We start from the raw sequence: 24,584 nt of genomic DNA, 5'->3' as shown, positions 1-24,584 counted from the left end.
TATTATTTTGGTATTCGTTAATATTCAAAGTGTGCCATATTTTTCTAGTTCCTTAATTGAATATAACAAAAACAAATAGGCGGTCAATTTTCAGAGTCCCACTACTGTGCAAAACATTTAGAAGTAGATAGGAATTTCTTAAATTTACCAAGCGATCTCGAACAGTTACCTATTTACTGTCAATATTTCCTATATAACAATAAAATAAATTCACTCATAATGAGTAATATAACTGGGTATTACATATAATATAATACAAAATTAATTTCTTATACTTACGAGTTGGTATCGGAGCGTCATTAGGTATATTTTAACAAAATAAATGTGCACGTAGGACGATATAATCTTTGAATTTAAAATACGTGTTTGAATATCAAATCAAACGCTATACTGCGTTCACCAATTAAGATATTCATGAGTGAGTGTCGTACGAGGCGATTACGGTATAAAACCTAACAAAAGCATTCCCAAAAAGGGTTGATGTCAGGTGGTCGGTCATAAAATCAAGCCGAATCTTAGTTTTTTTACCTCGGGCTTCGGGCATCATCGGTGCATATCGGTGCTACCGATAGTATATTATATATATATTGGTTGAGAGATAGTATCAAGTGTTTTAAGTCGTTTTAAGTTTTCCTCTTGTACGAATACACGTGTTCAGGAAACCACAAGCTACTTTGGTTCAATATCAAGAAGACTAAATAAAAGATATATTTATTTTCTATATTTCCTTGCATATTTTAAATCTAAGCCCTCTGCCGGGTTTGTTTGCGATAACATCAAAAACTACCGCACGGATTTTCATGCGGTTTTCACCAACAGACTGAAGTACAGACTGAAATAGAATGTTTAGGTGCATTATTTATTATGATTTAACCCGAGCGAAGCCGGGACGGGCCGCTTCTTATTACATGGCTAAATGAGCGATGAAATAACTAGAGAGCGCAAAATGTTTCCATTTGCAATTGTTTCCGCTGTCTGTTCGTTGGTATCTATCATATGTACTAGGATACAGCCAAGGGTCATTAAAATAAAATAATGATCCAAAAAAAGGTAACAATTTATACGCAAATACTCCCAAATTGAGTTAACAAGTGACAATTCTGTCATTTAGTGTAATTTTAAGTACGAAATAAATAAAAAAAAGTGTGTTAAATGTTTTTAAAACTTCATATAGATATCATTAAGAGCACATATTGAATACCAACCACGTTTTTAGACCAAATAAATAGCTAAAGCATAAACGTTCGACAAGATACGAAAACAAACAAACGCCTTCGCAAACTCTCGCGTACTACGCTCGTAGGGTCACCGTGGGCGGTTTCATTCAGGACAGAAGCGGCGGAAGTCGATCTCGCAGATCAATCGGCTCATCCCCCCTCCAGCCTCCCCCAGCCGCAGGACCAAAGGAAGTCCAGACAGAGTGGCTTCCAAACAGTCACCTCCCGAAACGCGAGCGCGACGATCGTGTCCCGCGCGATATCAAAACATCGAAAGCTTCAGTTATGCAGTTTTTATCACTCGAAAATTAAAGTGTATATTGGAAACGATACATACGATATTGCTTTTATCTTAAATCGGTAAGATTTTTCATAGTTGTCATTTATATTATAATATGTGCAATAAATGTTATTTATTCTAGAAAAAAAATCACACCTATTAAATCTATTAAATAAATTGCTTAATTTCAGCAAACGCGATCTTGATAACTTGATTTTCAATTTGATGACACTTAACGCCAGTTAGTTAAATGAGAGCGGTTCGGATGTCGTTAAGCTAACAGTGAATGACAGGTTAGCAAATCTGAAAGAGAAAGAATAATATGGAATTGACTTTTTTATTAAATTGCTTTTGACAGAGACCTTATTACTAGGACCATGGATCATGGATTCTTTACTTATTACAGATTTTTGTTTAGATACAAACTTGACGTTAATTATTACCTTATTTTTTAATACCTATATATTTTTTATATTCTATCTCTGTTCTTATGCGCCCATAGAGATAACGTTGTATCGCAACATAAGCAGTTATTGAAATATCATTGACTTGTCAAGTCAAAAATGATTTAGGTGTACCAAAGATTGAGATAAACAAACTGCCCATAAATCCTAATCCTAACTAATATTATTGTCGATCTTCTTGCTTTGTATACATTTTGTTTGAAGCACGAAGATGGACATAGGGTATTCTTTATCTCGGAAAAATAACTGCTGCCGTGGAAACACACGCGGCCGAAGCCGCTGGCAAAAACTAGTAACTAATATTATAAATCCGAAAGTAAATTGATTTGCTTGCTACCTCTTCTCGCTTTATCTGCTAAACCGATCTTCTTGATATTTTACATACATGTTGTTTGATGTACGGAGAAGGATATGGGGTACATTTTATCCCGGAAAAATCAATATACCCGTGGGAAATAGACGCGGGCGAAGCTGCGGATATGAGCTAGTCTACCTATAAAACTTAGGTACTTCATCCGGAGTCATACCTCAGTGGCGGAATAACACAGTTTTTGCCCGCAGGCAATTTAAATTTTGCCGTCCCTTCTTATTAACTGTCATTTCTGCCAGGCATTTTTTATCGGAAGGTTCGTCCGTTCCTGCACCGCAGTCGAAATATAACTTCGCAAATATGTAATATAAAAATCTCTAATTGCCCTAACATCTGCCGCCTTAGGCTCCAGCCAACTGGCAAATCCGTCCTGACAACGACTGTTGCCATGACTGTTGCCATGGCAACAGTCGACAGAGGACGGCAGGTGTGGGTGTACCTACCTACATAGTACTTTTCTTACTTAGGTATAAATAAATATGAAAGTATGGGTGTTAGTTACTCAATTACGGTAAATCGATTGATTCCCGTAAAATCCTAATTTGTCTGTTTAAGTAACTACTGCTACATTTTTTATCGAAAGTATTAAGTTGCACTTACTTTACTTTGTTGTAAGTGCTTCGAGATGTCTTAAAAACATCTTTCACTTACACACAGACGAAGTTGCGGGCAGAAACTAATACCTAATAGGTCAGCGGTTATGTCCATATAGTGCTGTCACTTGCTTCGCCTTGGCAATCAGCGGATATGTTCGTTGGCACAATTGCATTGGTCATAGCTCGTTACCATTGACTTTGTCTAGATGCGAAATCAGTGTTGTGTCGATTGGGACTGATTGCTGTGAAATTTATTGGTATTGCTACAGTAATGTGGCAATACCAATCAATTTACCAGGCAAACGATGTTTCAAAAGTACATTCTCAATTGTATATATTTTATTTACTCACAAAATTTATCGTTGTCAGACGTTATTAAAATATTACGTGTTGATAGGGACTGTGGTGGGCCGCATGCCTGTTTGCCTGCTTGATATTACTACGAAAAAATCCATGTATCTCCTATAGTAAATGAACGCGTTTATTAATAATCTAGATACTTTTCACTTTCTTTTTGTCCATAAAGTCACCTACACACCAGTCCAGTGTAAAGCGACCTTTGCCCACTTCACCCTGCAATTACCCACTCGGGGTGAGAAGCGGTAATAACAAAGTTCAGCGCGGATTGGCTCTCTGCGGAACTCAACAAGTGTCGTACACTTCGAAACCCGCGCACTTGACCCTCGTCCGATTCAGGCCAGGCCTACTTTTATACGACTGACCAAAATAATGTATAGTTTACAATGCTTGTTATATGTATGAGTGAGTTTTACGTCACTAATATCGATAAGCTAGTCTATCTGTCAACCAAGGATTCCGAAGACCGTGCGAAGCGGAATAGGAAAATGCAGAGCTTCGACGATTAAGGAAAGACTAGGAAACGAGAGAAGGGAGAGAGCGACCAAACCGTAGTACGAGTAGTTCGTAATAACCGTGGTAGATGCGTATCTCCGTTGATCTTGCGCGGTTTATGATTAAACTAAATGGATTAAAAAATTGATATTTTTTTAAATATATTTTATTTTTTTCATATGAAAATGTACCAAATTTATTAAGAAATCATTTTTTTAATGGCATTACTATTAATGACACACCAACATCTTGTATCATATGGGTAGATTCTGGTATAATTCATACAACCTAGGTATGACTGACCCAAAATTCCCGCCGTAATGATCTCCGGAGCGCAGGTAATAAATAGTACAGACCTGCCTAATGGATAAGGGAGATAAAACCTTTAAAATTTTCAATCTTGGCAATATATTCATATGGATTTGGGATAAAGGCCGTTATTACGTGTAATCCCTGAATGTGGGTCGACTACACCTTTTCCAGTGGGAACCGGGCTGAGTGCGGATCAGCCCGTGGGAGGACCGCGTAATGTCGCCTTTGTGACGTATATTACCTCGCGTCCTAGCTGCGCTGCTGGACGCTCCACGACGTTCTGCCTGACTAGTTACGGCGACAGCATAGGCTATAAGTAAACACACATATCACTACACAGGATAAATCAGATCGCCTGCCGCCTATGAGTGTTTCTAAGCTTTCCTCTTTTAAATTTAGATTTTGATGCAGCTGTCGCTGTTGTTTAGACAATGATACATATTAAACATCGTAATAGCTCGACACCAGCCGGCTACCAGTGATTGTTCATGCATTGTGTTTCGTTTCTCCGCGATCGATAGTGTTAGATGAAGTTAGATCATGCGAAGCCGGAACTGATCGGTAGTTTGATATAAACGCAACGTGCTGCGTCGTGCTGCCATGTCGCGTTTACCGCCCAGCTAGGACGCCGGATAACGTTTGTGGAGGCAGACCTTGTCATTACGTGTCAAAGGCCGTGTCGCTGACGCCTAGGGGATTATGAAATAAATTATAATGATGTAATAACTATGCATAGATGAAGGGCTTCTGATTATGGAGTATAGTAGGAGCAAATCCAGAATACAATAATTTTTTAAATTAGTCATTTGAGTGTTTTTGACCGCAATCTAACCTGATGGAAAGCATCGATGAGGTTTTCTTATCGGTATATCAAGGTAACGTGGTACATGTATGATGCAAGCTATTTTTAGCTTTTTATTAATATTACTCGTTTTATTTATTTATTTATTGACAAAAAAAAATACATTCACTTAGTCTTATAAATGTGCATAAACCCGACGAGGTTTGAGCGCACATCCAGGTTTTACACTAGCCATCAATAATATTATTTTAAATGTGGGTACATCACAAAAAGAAAATAAAAATAGATCACACAGATAGTGAGTTATCGTTGTACACGTACATGTGATCATGAGAACAAAATCTGTAGTGTGCGAAGTTTTCGGGTTTGTTAGTATACAGGTGATTATTTTATAAGATGTTTTCTAATTTATATCTGATATTTTTAGAGGAAATATTTTGTCTAAGATTTATTGGTAGGTTCATTGATCAATTTTGGTATTATGTATTCTAGGGACCTTTTACCATATAAGTTATTAAAAAACGGTAGATCAAGTTTATATTTTGTCTTTGTTTTAATTTAAAGTTCAAGCTTAAATTTTCAATTCTTATAAAATAATTTTGAAAAATCGGTTCCTGAAAAGTATCATGTACATTTAATGAATGATTATCAATAACCGTTTTGTAAATTATAAATAGATTCGATAAAATTAAAAATGAGTTTAGAAACATCAGTCACCGTGAATGGTCTGACATATGCGTGCATAGATAATTTTTTGATATTACAATACAATATTATACTCGTACGTAACTAGTTAGCCACGTTTTGCGCTACGACGCATGCAACTCGTAGAGGTGCTACGACAACTGACATTAGTTATAAAAGTGTTGTTTGTAGATAACTTATCTATTGTCAGCTGCCGAGTCGGCTAAGAATTTGAAGAGTACAGTCAACAGCATATCAAGTTATCCTGCATTTACCTCTATGGATGTGCGGTTGACTGTACACATTATGGGACTAAATGGAAATAATTACTGGCACGCACCCTACCGTTACCTAACATGTATAAGGGTTGTTTTATAAGTACCTATGCAATTATTTTAATACAATTAATTGTACACTTAAGCGACAAATAAATGAATGTTATATTCTATCGTAATCCTTACACAATATAAAAAAGTGCTCTTCTCACGTCCCAAAAACTACGTGACGGATTTTTGTACGGGTTTCACCAATAGATAGCGTGATTTCTGATATATTTGGTTTAACCTTTGGCCTAGTCGTTAGTATTGCAATACTATTATTTTTAACAATTTTCATACCTTGTCCGTAAAATCATAATCAAATCTTCAAAATTGAGAGAGATTATATAATAATTTTAAATCATCATTACATAGTCTCCGTCCGTATGCTTAAACTTTAAAACTACGCAACGGATTTTGATGCGGATTTTAAATAGATAAATTGATTCAAGAGGAAGGTTTTGCATAATATTACACCTGAGCGAAGCCGGGGCGGGCCGCTAGCCTACGTATTTCAGATCTAGTTATAGTCAGTAACCAGGTATGCGCAGCAGTGCGCACGGTAGGTAGCTGCGTGTGAGCGGCAGAGGGGATCGCGGATTGATCTCGATCCTACTAAATAAAGATTTCCGTAGCAACATCCGCGCGGGGGATCACTCCCACATGTGTACCGCGCGATTTTTTTCAGCATACATTTATCGTCCGCACATAAAGGTCCGATTGTTGTCATGTCTAAAAATGTTATAGTAAAAAAAACACGCTAAACTCCACAGAAAAGTAATATGAATTAATTGCGCTTTATTTCCATTGGTCGAGCGTATTTTAATCGCTAAGTTTGATACTGATTTGTCAAGTAATGGTAAAAATAATAATAATAATAAGTAGTTTCAGTTCAGAAAGCAGGTACAGAAAAGGTCTTTAGATTTACATCTGTAAAAGATTCTATTGCCAATCGTAAGAACGTTATGTTACTCTAAATAGCCTTTTATTGAACGGCAATAGCGGCGATTTTGCAATGAATAATATACTTATTATTAAATAAATATCCACGAAATCTCATCTGAAATATTCGTACTTAATTTTACTTTTATTCATTTAAATTTTAACTTAAATGCCATAAAACATCCTCTGCCAATCAACAAAACAGAAAATGGCAAAAAGGGTGGTGCTATAAAAATAATGTTAGCTATAAACAGGATAATATTTTATGCAAATAAACGGCGAAACTCAATTTAGAGCAATTAGTAATTCGCGTTATATCCGCCATTAGCCATTTCTATAGAAACCAGCGACAATAGCGCGAGCTGAGAGCCACAGACAATAGAGCCATAAATTCTATGCCCCAGGGGTTTTGCCGAATCAACTTTCTGAATACGGAAGATTTAAAAAAAATATTGTAAATTAAATGGTCGATATTTAAGATAGAATAAATAAAAATCAGGTCAGGTCTGCTGTTTTTGTGCGCAACATGCTTTTCTTATTCCCAGGGGTAATATTACTCGTGGACATGGGGAATCAATTCGTAGTACCTATGTTTGTGAAGTGAATTATCTGAAAAATTAATATTTCCATTGATCTATCGGGTTGTTTCGCCATTTGACTATTCCACAGTACTTACTTCTAATTAGTTCTAAAGCTTCATTAACAATTTACTTTCAAACGTGTCGCGCACAAAGGCGCGTGTGCCAAGAGCTAACTAAAATTAACCGAGAACGCCTAGAGATGAGATCAACGTAATTAATTGGTACTTGAGTTAGAACTACAACTAAATTAATGTAACATTATATTTTTAACTGGCAATTAAGTACTTCATAACCATAGATCTTTTATCTATGTTCATATCTATATTTTATTGAACAATCTAACTATAATAAGAAAAATATTATTGAAAAAAAGAATAATTCATATAAATTTACAAAAATGCCAGTCCCTGCAATTCGTTACCTTGAGGTAGCGTGCCCAGAAGGCTGACAGCATTGCCATGTTGAATGGCAATGCTTAATCTCTGGCCTACATATATGCCAGCCTTTTAGTCACCTGTTTTACCTTAATGATTTTAGTGGAGATAACAAATTTCTAAATTATATCAACATCATCAATAGTTTATGTGTAGTTTACGAATTGCTCATCTTAATCCACCGTGCGTTTTCTTTGACCAGTTTGTCTTAATAACGTGCATTCCGACTTCCTGTTACACATTTCCGTCTCTTTACACTACACTTCCATACCATATAGAAATTGAAAGGAAAGAATATTACAAATATAACATCTCAGACCTGTCTAATATCCTATATAGTTCCACGAAACTATCAGGTAGGTGTGTTTTGTATGTATATTTTTGGGGCTCATGATAGCGGTTACATCTTCATAGTAACACCGACAATGCTGCCAAGAGAATGGGAGTGTGAACTAATATTAACCCAGTGAGACAACGCCGCATTCTTACCCACTGACATATAAACAGGTCATGAGTTCATGCCCTACGCTTGATTTCTAGGGTTCGGCGCAAATATGCAAGTCGCTAAGTGAGTACAACGTGTATTTTTCTCAAAATGTGTATTTCTTAAAGTGAGAACTTCGATAAAAGTGTACTACAATTCGAAATATACGCAAAATTAAAATGTTCACATTTCGCGAAGCCTTCGTAAGAAGTTAGGTACACAAAAGCATATAACGACAAAACTAATCTTACAAACAGACCAATATATAAATATATGTATAATATATAGGAAAGTTTGGATGTTGTTGTCTCAATTACTGCTTTGCTGACCGGGTCTTTATGCAATTAGATTTTTTATATATTTACATTATTATGTGTACAGTACATATAACTATACCGTCTTGTATAACTGACGCATACATCCATTGAACGAGTCCATTACTATACTAGTATTTATATCCTTCTTCAAAAGTAGTCGTATTTCTCATGGCCTTGGGTCGTTCACACTCAAGTAATCAATCTGTGTGCAGGTTTCCTCACGATGTTTTCCTTCACCAGAAGCATACAAATTGGTATACAAACTCATGTGGCACGAGTAGGATTCGAACCTGGGACCTTTAGATCCACAGGCGGGTGTCTTAACTACCACCACTACCGCTTCAAGTATTTGTATTAGTATAATCCTATTAATATGCGAAAGTTTGGATATTATTGTGTGAGCATGTTTATTACTAATTCACACAAAAACTGCTGGACGAATTTAATGTAAAAATGCACTCGGGTAGAATATAAACTGGGAAAATTTTCACGGCAGCGAAACCCCCTGGCGTAGCTAAATTCTTTTAGTAAAAATGATGTCTTGTCTCCAGAAACCCAGCGGCGCCAGCATGCCTCTGCAGTTCGGGCGGAACCGGTGTTCCTCCTTCATGAGGGAGAACCTCCTCACCATGTTGACGGTCATCGGCGTGGTGTCCGGCACCCTCCTCGGATGGGGACTGCGCAGTTCTGGGTACATATCATAAAAACAAATTATATTCGAAAATATTGTGTTACGTGTGTAAAAAAATATTCAATATTTGAGTAGTGTGGTGAAAAAAATGCATATTTTAACAAGCCATTGATTTATTCAGTTTTAATCTAATATGTTATAATACCTACATATTAAACTACAACTAAACTAAAAAATAAAAAGTAATTAATATTTTAAATCAAACTTAGGATTTTTACACATTTGATAAATGCATTTGTTTTTATTATACTATTTTTTCTTCTTCTGGCCAGTCTTATGTCTATTATGTATATTTTATTATTAAGATTATTAATTTCCTTTTGTCCATAAACTAACTTCAAAAGTGGTAAAGTGTGAGTTACAGATATATCAAATCAAATCAAAATCTAATCAAATAGTTTATTCAGGAAATTAGACCTTCACACGGCACTTTTTCACGTAAATTTATTTTTATATTAAGTAGTTATTTCTCACACGACCACTGCTGAAAATACATCCACTTTAAACCACCAAGATGAAATAATATAGGATTGGACAAGCCAATTCGGCTTTCTTCAAGTATTGTGTGACCCAAAAATCCCATTCCAATTAAGACACCGCATTATGAAATGTTATGTCTGGTCTATCCTGTTGTATGGCTGCGAGACATGGGTCCTTAGAAAAGTTAGCTGTGACCGACTACAAGCCTTCGAGATGTGGTTGCTGCGCAGAATGTTCAAGATTCCGTGAACCAGTTTTACATCCAATGTTAAAGTACTGCAACGAGCTAAGTGTCAACGCGAACTGATGACCACTATTCGGAGGAGGAAAGTTGGTTTCTTTGGCCACATACAAAGGGGACCCCAGTTTGAATTTCTAAGACTGATTCTTGAAGGCAAAATCCCTAGCAAAAGACCTCCTGGCTGCCCTCGACGAAAGTGGTTTGATGACATAAAGGATTGGACCGGACTTAGATACAACCAACTGAAAATAGCGGCCCAAAGCCGCGAGGGTTTCCTTATGCTGACCTCCAAACTTCAATTCGAAGATGGCACCCCAGTGTTGGTCCCTATCATATAAAAATACACTATATAAAAGAACATTCAATGTTCTTATATCTGTGATGTGTCTGTGCTGTGTCTGTGCTGTGTCTGTGATGTGTCTGTGCTGTGTCTGTGATGTGTCTGTGCTGTGTAAAAACTAAAGCTAAATATAGGTAGACTGGTTCTATTCTATGACTGAATCTCAAGCCTCGTTTTATTCTTATTTTCAATATGACATTATGAAACCAGGTACCAGTGGTCGCGGCGAGAAGTGATGTACTTCCAGTACCCCGGGGAGCTGTTCCTGAGGATGCTGAAGTGTCTGATAGTGCCGCTGTTGGTGTCCTCCATAGTATCCGCTATCGGCTCCCTCGATCTCAGTCTTTCTGGCAAGTGAGTCTGATTTTTATTTAAATATACTGCCAAGCACTTGATGGTAAGCAGTCACCGCACATATAGACGCCTGCAACACCAACACGTGCTTTGCCTACTTTGTGTCTTAGAGTAACTTTCGCGGTCTTCGTATCCTAATAGCTGCTGCCCGCAGATCCGCCCGCGGCAGCCTATAATAACCCACATCTGTTCCAAATTTTATCAAAATCGACCCAGCGGTTTATAAATAAAGCAATGCTATAGTTACCTATTAGTTGCCAAGGCTATGTGTTCCAAAGTCGACTCGGTGGACATCTGTGAGAGGATGTGGAGTGGTCCAATTCTAGGGCGGAACCACACACCTCGAATACTACATTCAAATGTATTTGTCAGGGCAAGTTTTTACTCTAATAAATGCGCTTTACAGCGAAATACTATTATCTCGATAATTTTGAAACTATTTGATACTATAATAGAAGCCATGTCTCCGCAGGGTGGGGCTGCGCGCCATCGTTTACTACATGACGACAACCGTCTGCGCAGTGATGCTGGGCATCGCCCTGGTCACCACCATCAAACCTGGAAAAGACTCTGAGGCCTTCCAACAACCCAACACCACCAAGGCTATTACGAAAGACACCTTGACGTCGGATACTTTACTTGATCTCGTAAGGTAAATAGGTTTTTATTATTAGGCTAGTATTTATAATTATATAACTAGATATAAACTATAATTAAATGTGATATACCTAATTTAATAAATTTTGTAGCCGTGGGTTGGCGACAGTAAATTTGCACGCCATTGTTCCATTGACTAAAATTGTATTTAATAGTTGAAACGAGACTTTAATTTTGCCATCCGGCCGATATGACTGACGAACCTAATATACTTTGTGTTATTCAAGGGACACGCACGCGAGTCATATGTCAAAATAGAATATTTTTCATTATACAGGATATTTTTTTTCACTCCATAAATTTCAATTGGTAATCTACCAAATCAGCTGAGTTGGTTTTTGAAAAAAGTTTATGTTAAAAAATTACGATTCTTTTTAACATATATTATTATACATATATCAACTGATCATATATTTTTTTATTATCATTACTTCAGCCATCGGTATCAGCCGTGTGAATTTTCCACGTAAACAGTAATATTTTCGGTATGATATAGGAACCCTATGTTCTTTGAGGGTTTTTAAGTACCGATTTTACGTTTTGATTGGCTACCTTGATAATAAAGCATGAAGACTGAAGAGGTATTAAAAAACAAACTTACTTTCGCATTTCTTACAATTGTACAGTCAGCATGTAAATAAACGATTTTTACTTACTTTACTTAGCAACACAATCTACCCAAAATCATTACAAATTCCTCGCTATTACATGGCAGTCATGGCACAGAGGTCAATGTAGGATAACTTGATAATTATGTGGTTGATTGTAAAGTCGACAGCACATCAATCTATCATTGTGAATTAACCTTTATTACCGCGGCATGAAGATCCATCAAGTGTAAATCGACATGAGGTCGATTGTACAATAAAGTAGTATAATAAATTGCAATAGCTGAATCAAATAGATAGCTCTATCTCCAAGTGAACATGATTTACGACATGACCCGGACCAGTTGATCATTCACGTCTTGTTGTTCTCAATCTATTAACCCCTTTGTCTTGGAAACAGGTATGATCTGTTTCAATTGGACTCTATGCCGCGGTGTTAAATGCTAAAATACAACAATAAGATTTGCTTTATAGATAGCGGTATTTTAAAATCTTTTGTGTGCATTACTTTTAGTTCATTATTTGCCATATATTGTAGATAGATTTGCTTAGGTTCTGGGTAAAGTTAGAGGTAGGTTAATAGGTAAAATCGGGATACCAGTTTATTAAGCCTTATCCCAGAAAAGGGGCTCGAGAGGGGGTGAAATGGTCCCGTTGTCTGTCCCTATGTATGCTTAGATCTTTAAAACTACGCAACGGATTTTGATGTGGATTTTTTTTATAGATAGTGTGATTCCTGAGGACGATTTAGGTGTAGGTAATTTATTATGTTATGTCATTTATTATGTTTTTACCCGAGCGAAGCCGGGACAGGACGCTAGTACAGTACACTTTTGACACTGTACTAGAACATTGAACACGTTCAATCTTTACCATCCGTGTGACCTACGCATTGTTGCTATCGTAAGGATCACCTTAGTCGAGCAGTTTGTAGGGGCGAACATCTTGTATAATGCTTAGGTAGCATTTAAGTAGAGACAATAACAACATACCCTAGACCGGAAATCGTCGAAGATCTTCGTAGGTTTCTAGGGATGTTAAACTTTTATAGAAATCACATATCCAACGCAGCTAGAAGATCAAGGTATTTTAGACAGATATTTACACGGAGCTAATAAAAAAGATAAGCGGAAGATTGAGTGGACAGAAGAGGCGAACAGTGCGTTTGAACAATATAAAAAAAAAATCTAGTAAATGCAGCCACGTTATCGCATCCAATTGCGGATGCGGAACTTTCCTTTCTTTAATGCGGATTTTTCTATAGGTGGAGTTTTACAACAAAAAGAAAACAACACGTGGAAACCCCTTGGTTATTTTTCTAAAAGGCTGACGCAATCCCAAATGAAGTACTCTACATAGGATAAGGAACTTTTGGCGATTTATTCCAGTATTGTTTATTTTAGGGATATGTTGGAAAGTAGGAATTTCACAGTCTATACGGACCACAAACCTTCATATTCAGGGTAGCGAGAATGCGGTCGCCGACGCGTTATCGAGGATAAAAACAATAACTTGTCCGACATCGACACAATACCTATAAATTGCCCAAGCGCAATCGGACGATCCTGAGTTAGCAAATTTGTTGAGTACAGCAGCTGTGCATAGTAATATACAATTGAAGCATATTAATTTTGGTAATTCAAATGACATGATTTATTGCAAATTCAAATTCAAATAATTTATTCAGAAATTAGAACTTCACAGGCACTTTCTCGTCAATATTTATAGTTATTTCTCACAAGCTACAAACTACTGGCATTTCGGAACGACCACTGATGAGAAGAAATGCCGAAAGAAACTCATTTGAACAGTGTTGGTCCCTATCATGCCAGATCGGCTTACCATTATTGTTTCTTACAATGTTTTTTTTTTCTTTCTAATAATATATAAAAGTACATAATGTACATAGTCAAAAGGTATATCAAAACAGGTTATGATTGTGATCCGAGTGCTGATTATAATATAATATATTATATATTTTGGATATAATATATTTTGCGAAACATCTACTACTAATATTAGGCCTTACATTCCAGTGCAATTTAGAAAATACGTTTTTGATAAATTTCACGGGTTAACACACCCAGGCGCTAGAGCTTCTCGCGCATTAATTTGTAAAAAGGTATTTTGGGCTGGCAAAATCAAAATCAAATCATTTATTAGGCTAAAAATAAGTACGTCGAAGATGTACTGAGATGTAACAGTCATAATATTTTTTGAAAAGGAAAAGTTTTTTTGAATTCTGTTTCCACTGTATTAAAAATCTTATTATAATGTTCATTAGGATTTTTAGTTAAATCTAATTCAGGCAATTTCTTATTTATGGTTTCGCGAAAACGCATTTTGCGGTACTTAGTTAACGGCCTACGGATTACAGGAGCGGAGATAAGGTTAGATTCTAGGTTACGAATAAGTGACACTTGTTGGCCCAGGTCGTCAGACCCCAGACAGGCGAACAGCTTTTCTTCAGAAACAGTACAATCACAGAAAATATTATCTATACATTTGGCTGAGGTCGAGGTTATCCTAGTGGGTTCAAAGAATGTGTGCTTTAAATTAAATGAATCGAGCAAATTTTTAAAGCCATTGCTTTCAGAACATGAAATCAAAATGTCTATATTAAAATCACCACATAAAACTATGTGCTTATTGCTGGAGGTAACTCGCCTGAGGGCTTCCTCTAAAACATCTAAAAGAGTTTCATAACAGGCTGTAGGAGGTCTGTAAACACAAATAATAATATATTTATCCAACTCTACACAGGAAAGTTCTATTTTGCATTCAACTGACAACCGTACTATGTCTTTCCTTTCTTTATGCTTATAATTTCTATTAATTAAAATTAAGGACCCTCCGTGTTCAGAACTTTGTCTTAGGAATATACTTCCTACTATATATCTATTTGGAAAAGCTAATTTAATTTCACCTTTAAAAAATGTTCTATAACACAAAAAATATCAACCTCTCTATGTTCCAAAAATAAACAAATTTCATTATATTTGCTGGTGAAACCCTGTATATTTTGATGAACAAGGTTTATAAAAGAAGGTTTCACCTTTGTCTTATTACCTAGTTTAAAACTAAATTATTAGTACTAGTACTAATATCTGGTGACTTCGTTATATTTGATATAACGGGTCTATAAATATTGTATGCTAAAAGTTTAGCAATAGTCGACTTATGTCTAGTGGGCAGGTACACAGTACCATTGTTGTAAAAGCAATGAGACATCCCTAATGTAAGTAATTGCAAGTAATTGCAGCTGTCTCGAGTTGTTCTATCGATCGCATTATACCTATGTTCTCAAACTTTTTGAAGACTGAATCCTTTTGGAAAGTAACATTTGACGGAACCCTAAATAAAAAATGTACAATTAAAACTTGTTTCATGCTGACTTCGTTATTGGACTTTTAATAAAGTTCATATTTATTTTATCGTTTTATACGAAATATCGTTTTATGCGAAAATAATTAAATTATACAAAAAACATTTATCTAATGTGCTTTTCATTTTATATACCATAAGTTACCAATAGTTTTAAATGTTCTCAATATTTTCGCAGAGCGTGTGGGTTGCATCGTCAAATGTGACGATAACTTTAACCCGCGTAGAAAAACGTAAAATACCTACGCTATTTTGTCTAAAAGTCAGTGGCACACAGGTTAAAGTCAACGTCAAAGTTGACTGGTGCACTTCCCCTTAGATGAGTCCTTGGTTTGTGCACTCGCTCACTCCTCTCGCCCAGCCTGCGGTCTTACAGTAATGACTCAATGTGTTGCAGCACTAGTAATTGACAATTGTCACAGAGAAGTACCGCGACCGAGTGTTCCCTGCTCGTCAGTCTTCATCAGCGACTATTTGTGGACGCCCTACATATCGTTATCAGGGCTGTCACTGAGCATTTATCTTAGAAATGTGATACTAATTGCATGTCATTGATGTCATGCAAAATTATGAATGTGTTATGACACACACTGCTGATTATATCATCTCGTAAGAGGAAAACGTAATATTGGCGTTATTTAACATTTTCATGGAGCTTAAATGAATTGATGCATACCTAGTTATTAAATAATATTTCCACCATAATGAAGTTCTAAATCTATGTCAAACCGAAGGACAGTGCCTGAGTAATTTTTGGACAAAGCGAGAGTAAAATTTTGTCTGTAGATTAGAGAATTACAAAATCAATGAAAAACGGCACGATCTACTCGCTCTATTTTTCATCAATAGAGTATCACGTTTATTACTTTTTCTACCATGAGAGGCACCCCTATTCGATTCAATAAAACAATAAAGAGATTGGCGCGTTGCAAAATGCCAGGTGATATTCCATGATATCTTTTAAGTGTAGGGAAGGGGCGTCAGAATTGTGGGTAAATACCACGGACTTAATATCACAGAAAAAACAATTTGTATTTTCCATTCCGTTCCTATTTTTTGTGGCTTCTATTCTATGTTAGATTGCAATTTATTTTTGGCTTATTCCTATATAAAATAAAATTGTTTAAAATAACTGTATTACACATAACAACATACAAAAAAGTAGATAAAATAGAAACGAACTTATGAAACTTTTTCCCTTACCTTCTTTAATTTTAGGGAGGGTTTCATTAGTTAACCACAAGAGAGTGTGAGAGACAAATAGGTACCTAAACATCTAGAAAAGTAAATTGCCCTGTACTTGATTCACCTTGACGTATGTACGTTTAGTAGGTACTGACGGTACTGTTATTCATATCGAGTAGCCCTAACTTGGCAGTTCCAAGCCCTCACAAATATAGGTAAGCACCATCTGTCTGATCCCCGATTCTTTGCAAATTTGAACACGTGCAAAATTGCTTTGCTATTATGTTGTGTGACCTTGGTTCATTCATGTCATTCATTCGTTTTACATTTTGAATTTGAACAGGTTTTACAAATATAACGCATGAATATTGTTGGATCAATCGCATATAGTATTGGCTCGTAAAGTGATTTTCAGCCAATAATAAATGGGATAGAGTAAAATATAATAATAATAATATAGTAATGAATAATGGTATTTCAAGTTTTAACACTAAAGTGTTATTAAAACTTAAAATTACAATCTATCCCATTTATTATTGGCTGAAAATCACTTTACGAGCCAATACTATATACGCCTGAGAAAAGAGGTTGTGAGTTTGAGGCGGTTAGTCTCCGAAACTACCGATCCGATTTCAAAAAATTTTTCCCCATTAGAAAAGTACATTATCCAAGATTATATAGGCTTATATAGGCTAGATTTTATCTCAAAATTCCCACAGGAGCGAAGCCCCGGGCAACATCTAGTAATTTATTTATTACAAAATATCTTCTTAATAAGTTTTTTACATACTCTTATAGAATTATGCTATTTTATTTTACAGAAACGTGTTTCCCGAGAACATTGCACAGGCGACCATAGCGACGTACAGGACGAGGCTAGTGTACGACAAAAATGATACGAAAGCTAAGTTTGGTAAGTTCATTATTTTAAGATATCTAGAGTAAATCTGAGACTACTTGTTTTATACAAGTCTACCTCAGCGAAAAGTTCATGGCATTATGTTATTCACGTTAAAAAATTATAACGTTAGCAATTAACTGAGAAGAGCGACATGTTAGCTCACTTTAAAACAATTGACAAGATCTGGCAAGAAATATATGATAAGCATTACACATAACAATCTTAAAAAAAGGATGGATGGGAATGGAAGAAAAATGAAGTATTAAATATGTTACACATGTGAAATTGCTTTCAATCGCTTTGATATTAAGTAGATATGTTATGTGACCTTGGTTCTTTCATATAATTCATTCGTTTTAAAACCTTTGTTTAATTTTTTTTTAATATATCAAACTTACATCTATCATAACAGGATCCTAATAAGATAAATGCAACAAGCTATCATTCAAAATCACATCTGGACGAATGATTTAATGTCTTAATAGCTGTTTACTCGCGGCTTTGCCCACTTAAATGCCCTCGGGAACAGTTTTGTCTTCGTATCATAATGGGATTGCGATAGTTGGAATAAAAATCCACAGCGCATTTAAAATACATACAGCGCCATCTAGTGTTTAAAGTTATTAAACGTGCATTTAGCGCCACCTACAATAAAATACAGGTTTTTCGCAAATCCCACGGGTACAATAGTTTTTTCTGGGATGAAAGGTACCCTATGTCCTTCTCCTTATACTCTGAATCTATACTATTATTATAAAGAAGTAAGCATTTGTGAGTTTGTATGTTTGAGGCGGATAATCTCCGAAACTTCCTAACCGATTTCAAAAATTCTTTCACCATTAGAAAGATACATTATTCAAGCTAGCTAAGGGCTATTATATTTCAAAATTCCCATGGGAGTGAAGCCCCGGGCAACATATATATAGCCCCGGGTAGTTATATATAAGCGATTGGTTGAATATATATATCGTAAAGAGGTTACAAACAAGTAAACTTACTTTCGCATTTAGTTGGGATTGGGATATTACAGGTCAACTAGAAACGTACAAGATCGAGGGCGATTACCAGTCAGGCAGCAACGTGTTGGGCCTGGTCTGCTTCAGCATCGTGCTAGGAATCACCCTGGGCAAGATGGGCGAGCAGAGTCGTCCGCTGCAGAACTTCTTCCACTCCTTGTCTGAGGCAATGATGATTATTACTGGATGGGTTATTTGGTATGACAGCCTAGTTTTCTATTGCATTTTAGGTGTAAAATAGCTTTTTAAACGGCAGCCAATTGCCACAACATGGAGTACAGTCAACAGCGCAGCAAATCCAACTGTCAACAATCAGTGCTAATTCGCCGCTATTATGGTACTGTTGCTGTGCGAACAAAACATCTTATAACAAGTGAAATTAGGATATACTGTTTTATACTAAGAGTGTATACTTTATACTTATTTACCTGATATATTTTCAATACTGACCGTATTGCGGTTCAAATTTAGTTTCATAGGTACATAAAATGGCAACAACTACACAAATAAATTCAATTAGGAATTATTTTGCCAAGAAGATTTTCTGTTTGCCTAAATTTTTCTTGCGTGACCACAAATTAGGGCTAATTCAACACAGTTTATTCGTATTGGCCTAACCCACTAGAGTGCGTGCGATAGTAACAATCGTGTTCGTCTTCACCTATAGAAACTAAAAACTAGATAAAATTTATACAATCATAAGATTTTTGTCGTATTTCTCCAATACTTACTATCAATTATATACCGGTATATTTAAAACCTATAATTTGAAGTCCTATCACAAATTTATCGAATTTGGGCCCAGTGGTTTAGTACTACGTCACACTTAACGTCCATACTAATATTAATATTGGCATTTGTAATATTAGTATAAATGCTAGATGCTACCTATATCTAATAAAATAATATACTTGCCTACTACTCTACGTACCAATTTTATTTTCAGGTTATCACCCCTCGGAGTGTTCTTCCTAGTAACAGCGAAGATCATGGAGATCGAATCATTCGCGGAGCTGGTGGGCCGCCTAGGACTGTACTTCATGACCGTGTTGCTGGGGCTGTTCCTCCATGGGTTCGGGACGTTGAGCATACTGTTTATCCTGGCGACGAAGAAGCTGCCGTGTCGGTATATTGCGAAGATGGGGCAGGTCATGGCCACAGCATTTGGGACTGCGTCCAGGTAACTGTTTCCTCCAGATAGAAGTCGCCTTAAAATAACTTTACTTGATATGTGGAAGATTAAGTCCAATAATCGATTTCTATCAAAATAATAACGACTTCCCTCCATAAGGTATACCATTTCTCGTGGAACGTCATGAATTTACAAGAAACTTATAATCCATAACCTTCCTTATACACTAAAATAGCTATATTGAAATGTTTTCACAATCTACAGTTCAGCTACTATGCCCATAACGATCGGGTGTTGTGACGACATGGGCCTGGACCCGCGGATCACTAGGTTCGTGATCCCCATCGGAGCCACTATCAACATGGACGGAACTGCGCTGTACGAAGCTGTGGCTGCCATCTTTATTGCGCAGTTGAGGAGAATCGACATGTCATTTGGCAAGATTGTAGCTGTGAGGTACAAACATATTTTTTATACCTACTACTAAGCACATACGACAGATATGCGGCCTACCACGAAGTCACGCCTTTTTTTGAAGAACTCAATGTTGTAGCCTCTAAGATTCCCATGATACGTACAATTGTGGTTTTTCCCCGCAATGAATCTCATCATCATCTGGTCACCTGCCCCGAGAGTCTAAGCACCTGTAGAACAGAAAGCAATCAAGTCACCATAGGCTGACTTGATGGCAGCTTCTGATAAAGCCATCGAAGTGGCTTAGTTCTGGCAAGAAAATATTTTGTCTCCATTGCTGTAGCGTTTTTAGATTTGCCATCGACACGCAAAGAAGAAGTATTCTAGGACTCGCATTTTGTTCGTGGACTGAATTTTCACAGTTATCTACTTTATTACGCAGTCGAGAAGAGTTGTCATGTCATTTTTGTGGTTTTCAGCGTGACAGCGACTGCGGCGAGCATCGGCGCGGCGGGCATCCCCCAGGCCGGCCTGGTCACCATGGTGATGGTGCTGGACACCGTCAACCTGCCCGCTGAGGACGTGTCCATCATTCTGGCGGTCGACTGGCTGCTGTAAGAAGCTCTCTCTCTTTCATCTTTGCGCTCTCATTTACACATTTGGCGTTGTGACAATGAAAGGTCCAGTGTCATTAAAAAAAAAAAACAAACTTAAAAATTTTGATGATTCGGCTGTGATTTTACTGCTGTTGGGAATGCTATTGCTGCCTATCAGCTGCAAAGGCTTATTAAACGTAATAGACAGCTTCTATTTTTTCGTTTCTATCTTTTGCTTCGATTTCCGTGTAACTTAATATTTGTTCCTTCTTCCGATCATTCAGGACGGTTTTAGAACAATTTATTTAATAACTCATTTTTATTTTATTATGTAATTCCAGGGACCGATTCAGAACCACCATCAACGTGGTTTGTGACGCGCTGGGCGCCATCATAGTGTCGTCTCTCTCACAAGGCGACATTGAGAAGTCTCGCACTCTTCAGAACGACCGCGAGCCGACCGCGCACGAACTAGCCGAGCTCGGCAAGGCCGACCATTGAGCGCCCGCGTCCCACCGATAACGGTTATAGTTAATAACGGTTATAACCGTTCTGTGTTCAAATAACGAACGTTATTTTGTGCCAGGACAATAACGTGCGTAGTTTATGTGTGATTCTCGCTTGAGTGTTGTCTTTAATGTAACCAGTGGTTTTAAAATTCTTATTATTAACATATTGAAAGACAACTCTTTTTTCCTTCATTAATTACCATTTGAGATATTTACCTAAGGTATTATGTTTATTTTGGATCGAATCGAGCTTTTCTCCACTATGTACTTTCTATTAATTATTGTCTAGCGACGTTGTAGATAATTATAATTAGTATTATAATGACTAGTCTAAGTTAAACTATTTATACTGTGTGTGATTAAGATTATGCCAGCAGGTATGTTTAGGTATGTTTCTGAAACAGTTTGGTTGTTCAAAAATATATTACATTTTGGGAAGTTGATGTTAATAGTAATAGTTTACCAATACACCGACTAAGTCATATAATATAGTAGTCACATAGTTTATACAATCTATGTTACCGTTTGATATTGTGTAAATGGAGTATCTATTTCCAATTTATTGATTGTTAGAGAGAGCTTAATGTGTCGCTGTGTTCTAAATGTGCCAAATAATATCTCACTTTGCAAGAGTGAACTATATTGTTTCAGATTGAACAGTATATATTAATCATTTAGTACTTAAAAACTTTTTCATGATGTTTCAAAAAATATTTACACGTGTAGATTTTTGAGATGTTGTGAAATCGATTTTGAGCTGAAATCTCTCTAATTGTGTAGTTTTTATATGAAATTATAAATTTCGTAAAATATAAATACTATTCATCTATTTTTACATAGATGTATTTTTCCTGAAGTGATTTCTAATATTTACGTATAACATCAGTATAATTTAAGCCAAACACAGGCGCCAAAATAGTAAGTTATTATTTTCTATGGTTTAATTTTTGACATACCAATGTTATCTTATCATTGCATTCCATTAATTTATTGTAAACACTTAGTGTCTAAATTACTGTGTGAAAATATGACTATAGTATATTTAATCTAAACAAAATGGATTTGTGATTAAGAATACAAGATTTTATAGTAGTTTGGTATAAAAAATATATTGCTATTTTACTGTTAAATGTGAAAGTATTTATTGAGGTAGAATCATGTGTGGGATTTTATCAGTTTTCGACGTGGTTTATTATCTTCCTAAAATATTAAGAAATTTTAACGTTTCTATATTTATTGTAACACAAGTAGGCCTACTATGGAATAGTTCTATTCTATGATGTTAAAAAAATCTGCGATCTACAAATACTTAAAAAAATGTGAAACATTTCAGATAAACAGTTATTTTTCTTCTAGACTATGTATGCATTTGTAGTTATCAGGTAATCGTCGTCGTGGACAATATGACCAAATCGTTATTCATATATATATTGTATCAGTACAAATGCAACAAATTATGTGTAGTTTCTTGTTAAACTTTGATATATCTCTATATGGACATAGTTGATGTGAAAATATAAAAAAAAAAACACTTTTTGTGTGATTGTGTGTTTTTCAATCCTTGACATCTCCTATCTTTATTTCTATCATCAAATTCAGAGGATATAGGAAAAATAAACTTCATATTTTATATCTAAGATTTTATTTCCTAGATAAGTTTTAAATTTGTAGGTAAAAACTTACATTTTATAGAGTCGAGTCTCTACAGCCTCACAGCCAGGATATATATATATATATATATATATTTATGCTACAAAAAATCTGAGTTCAGTACTCAATAAAAAAATTATATATTTGGTAACAAAAGATAAACATCAAAATAAATAACAGTGTAGTATCGATAATCTTATCGTCTGTCAGTCAGTCTTATTGAATAAATATTTTTGTACTAATTAACAAAAATCATATAAGCTATTTGGAATGTTTTCGAGTTGGTAAGCCATGAGTATCATCGTCTTATTTACTACTAAGTTTTATATAAAAATAACATTGTATTACATACATACAGGAATGTTCACATATGAACTTATTTACAAGGCTTGGGACGAACCTCACAAACAACCGTAGGAAACTTACCTATCCCTTTACAATCCTAGATATGTTTAAGGTTTAACGCTTAAAGCCATTAAAGCTTTCTTTACATATTTAGGAATTCATTTTTATATTCTAAATTTACAAGAACAATTTATAAATTCTGAAAATTTAACAAGCACTAGGCTTGTTAAATTTTCAGAATTTTTAAATACACATCCATAGTAGGTAGAAAATGGTTCAACTTTCAAGCTTTACATATATACCTAATAATAATATTATCTATTACTTTGATTCGATGTCGGACAAGCATTATATAAATTGCTATAACAGTTATAACGAGTTAATTATTGGAATCAACAACCCGTTATTTTCGAATACCTACGCTAATTGTCTTCACTATCAATAAAAGTACCTATAAGTAGTAAATTTAAACTGATGCACATACTTCAGTCCTTTGACTAAAATTCTCTAATATAACGTAATTTTAACGAAAGTACCTATTCAATAAAAGAAATGTATCAACATATTATCTATGTTCGGGGCACTTCTAGCAAAATTACCTGGGTTGACATAGAACACGAAACGATTTTTAACAAGTTAAGAAAGACTTTTGTACTTTTTTTTGACACTGCCCCCTGAGAAAGTGCGAGGGTCGTGCAATGTCCGCACCTAGCATACAAAGGTATGATTTCACAGTTCGCTAAAAAGAGAAACGCGTTCGTTCGCTAGGTGTGGACGTAGCATCACGAAAATGGAAAATTGTTTAGACCATTCCGTTTTCCACATGATTGTTGTTCAGGTTGTTCAGATGCTTTTGCGTTCCGTTTTGCGTGTTGTAAGCGGAGTCTCGTCGCCCGCTCCTCTCGCTGAGTGAACTCCTGGCCCTCGCCAGGGTCGCTGCTGATATTTCCATGGATTCTCCATAGTAGGGCATTCTAGAGCCTCGTCTGGCGCTGCCGCTGCGACACCGCGCGTTCTGAAATACGATTTGCCTTATTTCTGAAATACGATTTGTACCATTATGAATTTTTAATTTAAAACAAAAAACTCAACCATCATAAAAAAACTGAAATTTTGTAACAACTAAATGTAATAGTTATACTTCGTGAATGTAACGTTCTTTGCGAACATTTTAGCAAATTGTGACGTCACTGGTTCGTGTCATTTAATATGGAGCGTTTGGACGACATCAAAAATGTTTAATTTAATTTTTTTCATATCTTTGAAAGCATTGTTTATTTTATTCACTATAAGGCCCTCGAATAGTCGTCAAAACAAAAATTTGTCAGCATAACGAACCCCAATTTAAACGCAACAAGTTTTTCGGTAGATGAGCATATATTTATGTACCTCAATTCAGCGGGATCATTCAAACTGATAATTCAGCTTG

The 24,584-nt window shown here is 35.8% G+C and overlaps 2 protein-coding genes and 1 long non-coding RNA gene across 4 annotated transcripts in view; 1 reads left to right on the top strand and 2 right to left on the bottom strand.

Moving 5' to 3' along the window:
• Positions 1–1,039: 1,039 nt before the first annotated feature.
• Positions 1,040–2,695, bottom strand: LOC128677426 (uncharacterized). Its single transcript, XR_008405530.1, has 2 exons — positions 2,489–2,695; positions 1,040–1,800 (listed from the first exon to the last, which is right to left on the bottom strand). It is a non-coding gene; the product is annotated as an uncharacterized LOC128677426 (long non-coding RNA).
• Positions 1,420–22,792, top strand: Eaat1 (Excitatory amino acid transporter 1). The gene is made up of 10 exons (XM_053758266.2): positions 1,420–1,577; positions 9,204–9,343; positions 10,615–10,758; positions 11,231–11,410; positions 17,414–17,505; positions 18,524–18,707; positions 19,456–19,689; positions 19,906–20,097; positions 20,535–20,669; positions 20,993–22,792. Exons 2-10 carry the CDS (start codon positions 9,222–9,224, stop codon positions 21,150–21,152), a joined length of 1,443 nt encoding a protein of 480 aa, XP_053614241.1. The 5' UTR covers positions 1,420–1,577; positions 9,204–9,221; the 3' UTR covers positions 21,153–22,792.
• The window catches only part of AkhR (Adipokinetic hormone receptor), a 56,515-nt gene continuing 54,714 nt past the window's right edge, over positions 22,784–24,584 (bottom strand). Inside the window, exon 8 of one of the 2 annotated variants that reach the window (XM_053758267.1) lies at positions 22,784–24,170. In XM_053758267.1, coding sequence (XP_053614242.1) covers positions 23,958–24,170 — 213 coding nt within the window. In that variant the 3' untranslated portion in view covers positions 22,784–23,957. Of the gene's footprint in view, positions 24,194–24,584 lie in introns of both variants that reach the window. The other variant, XM_053758268.1, reaches the window with a different exon arrangement.

The sequence above is a fragment of the Plodia interpunctella genome, chromosome 18, assembly GCF_027563975.2.
Source record: "Plodia interpunctella isolate USDA-ARS_2022_Savannah chromosome 18, ilPloInte3.2, whole genome shotgun sequence".
NCBI lineage: Eukaryota > Metazoa > Arthropoda > Insecta > Lepidoptera > Pyralidae > Plodia > Plodia interpunctella.
This window is presented reverse-complemented; position numbering and strand designations above follow the sequence as displayed.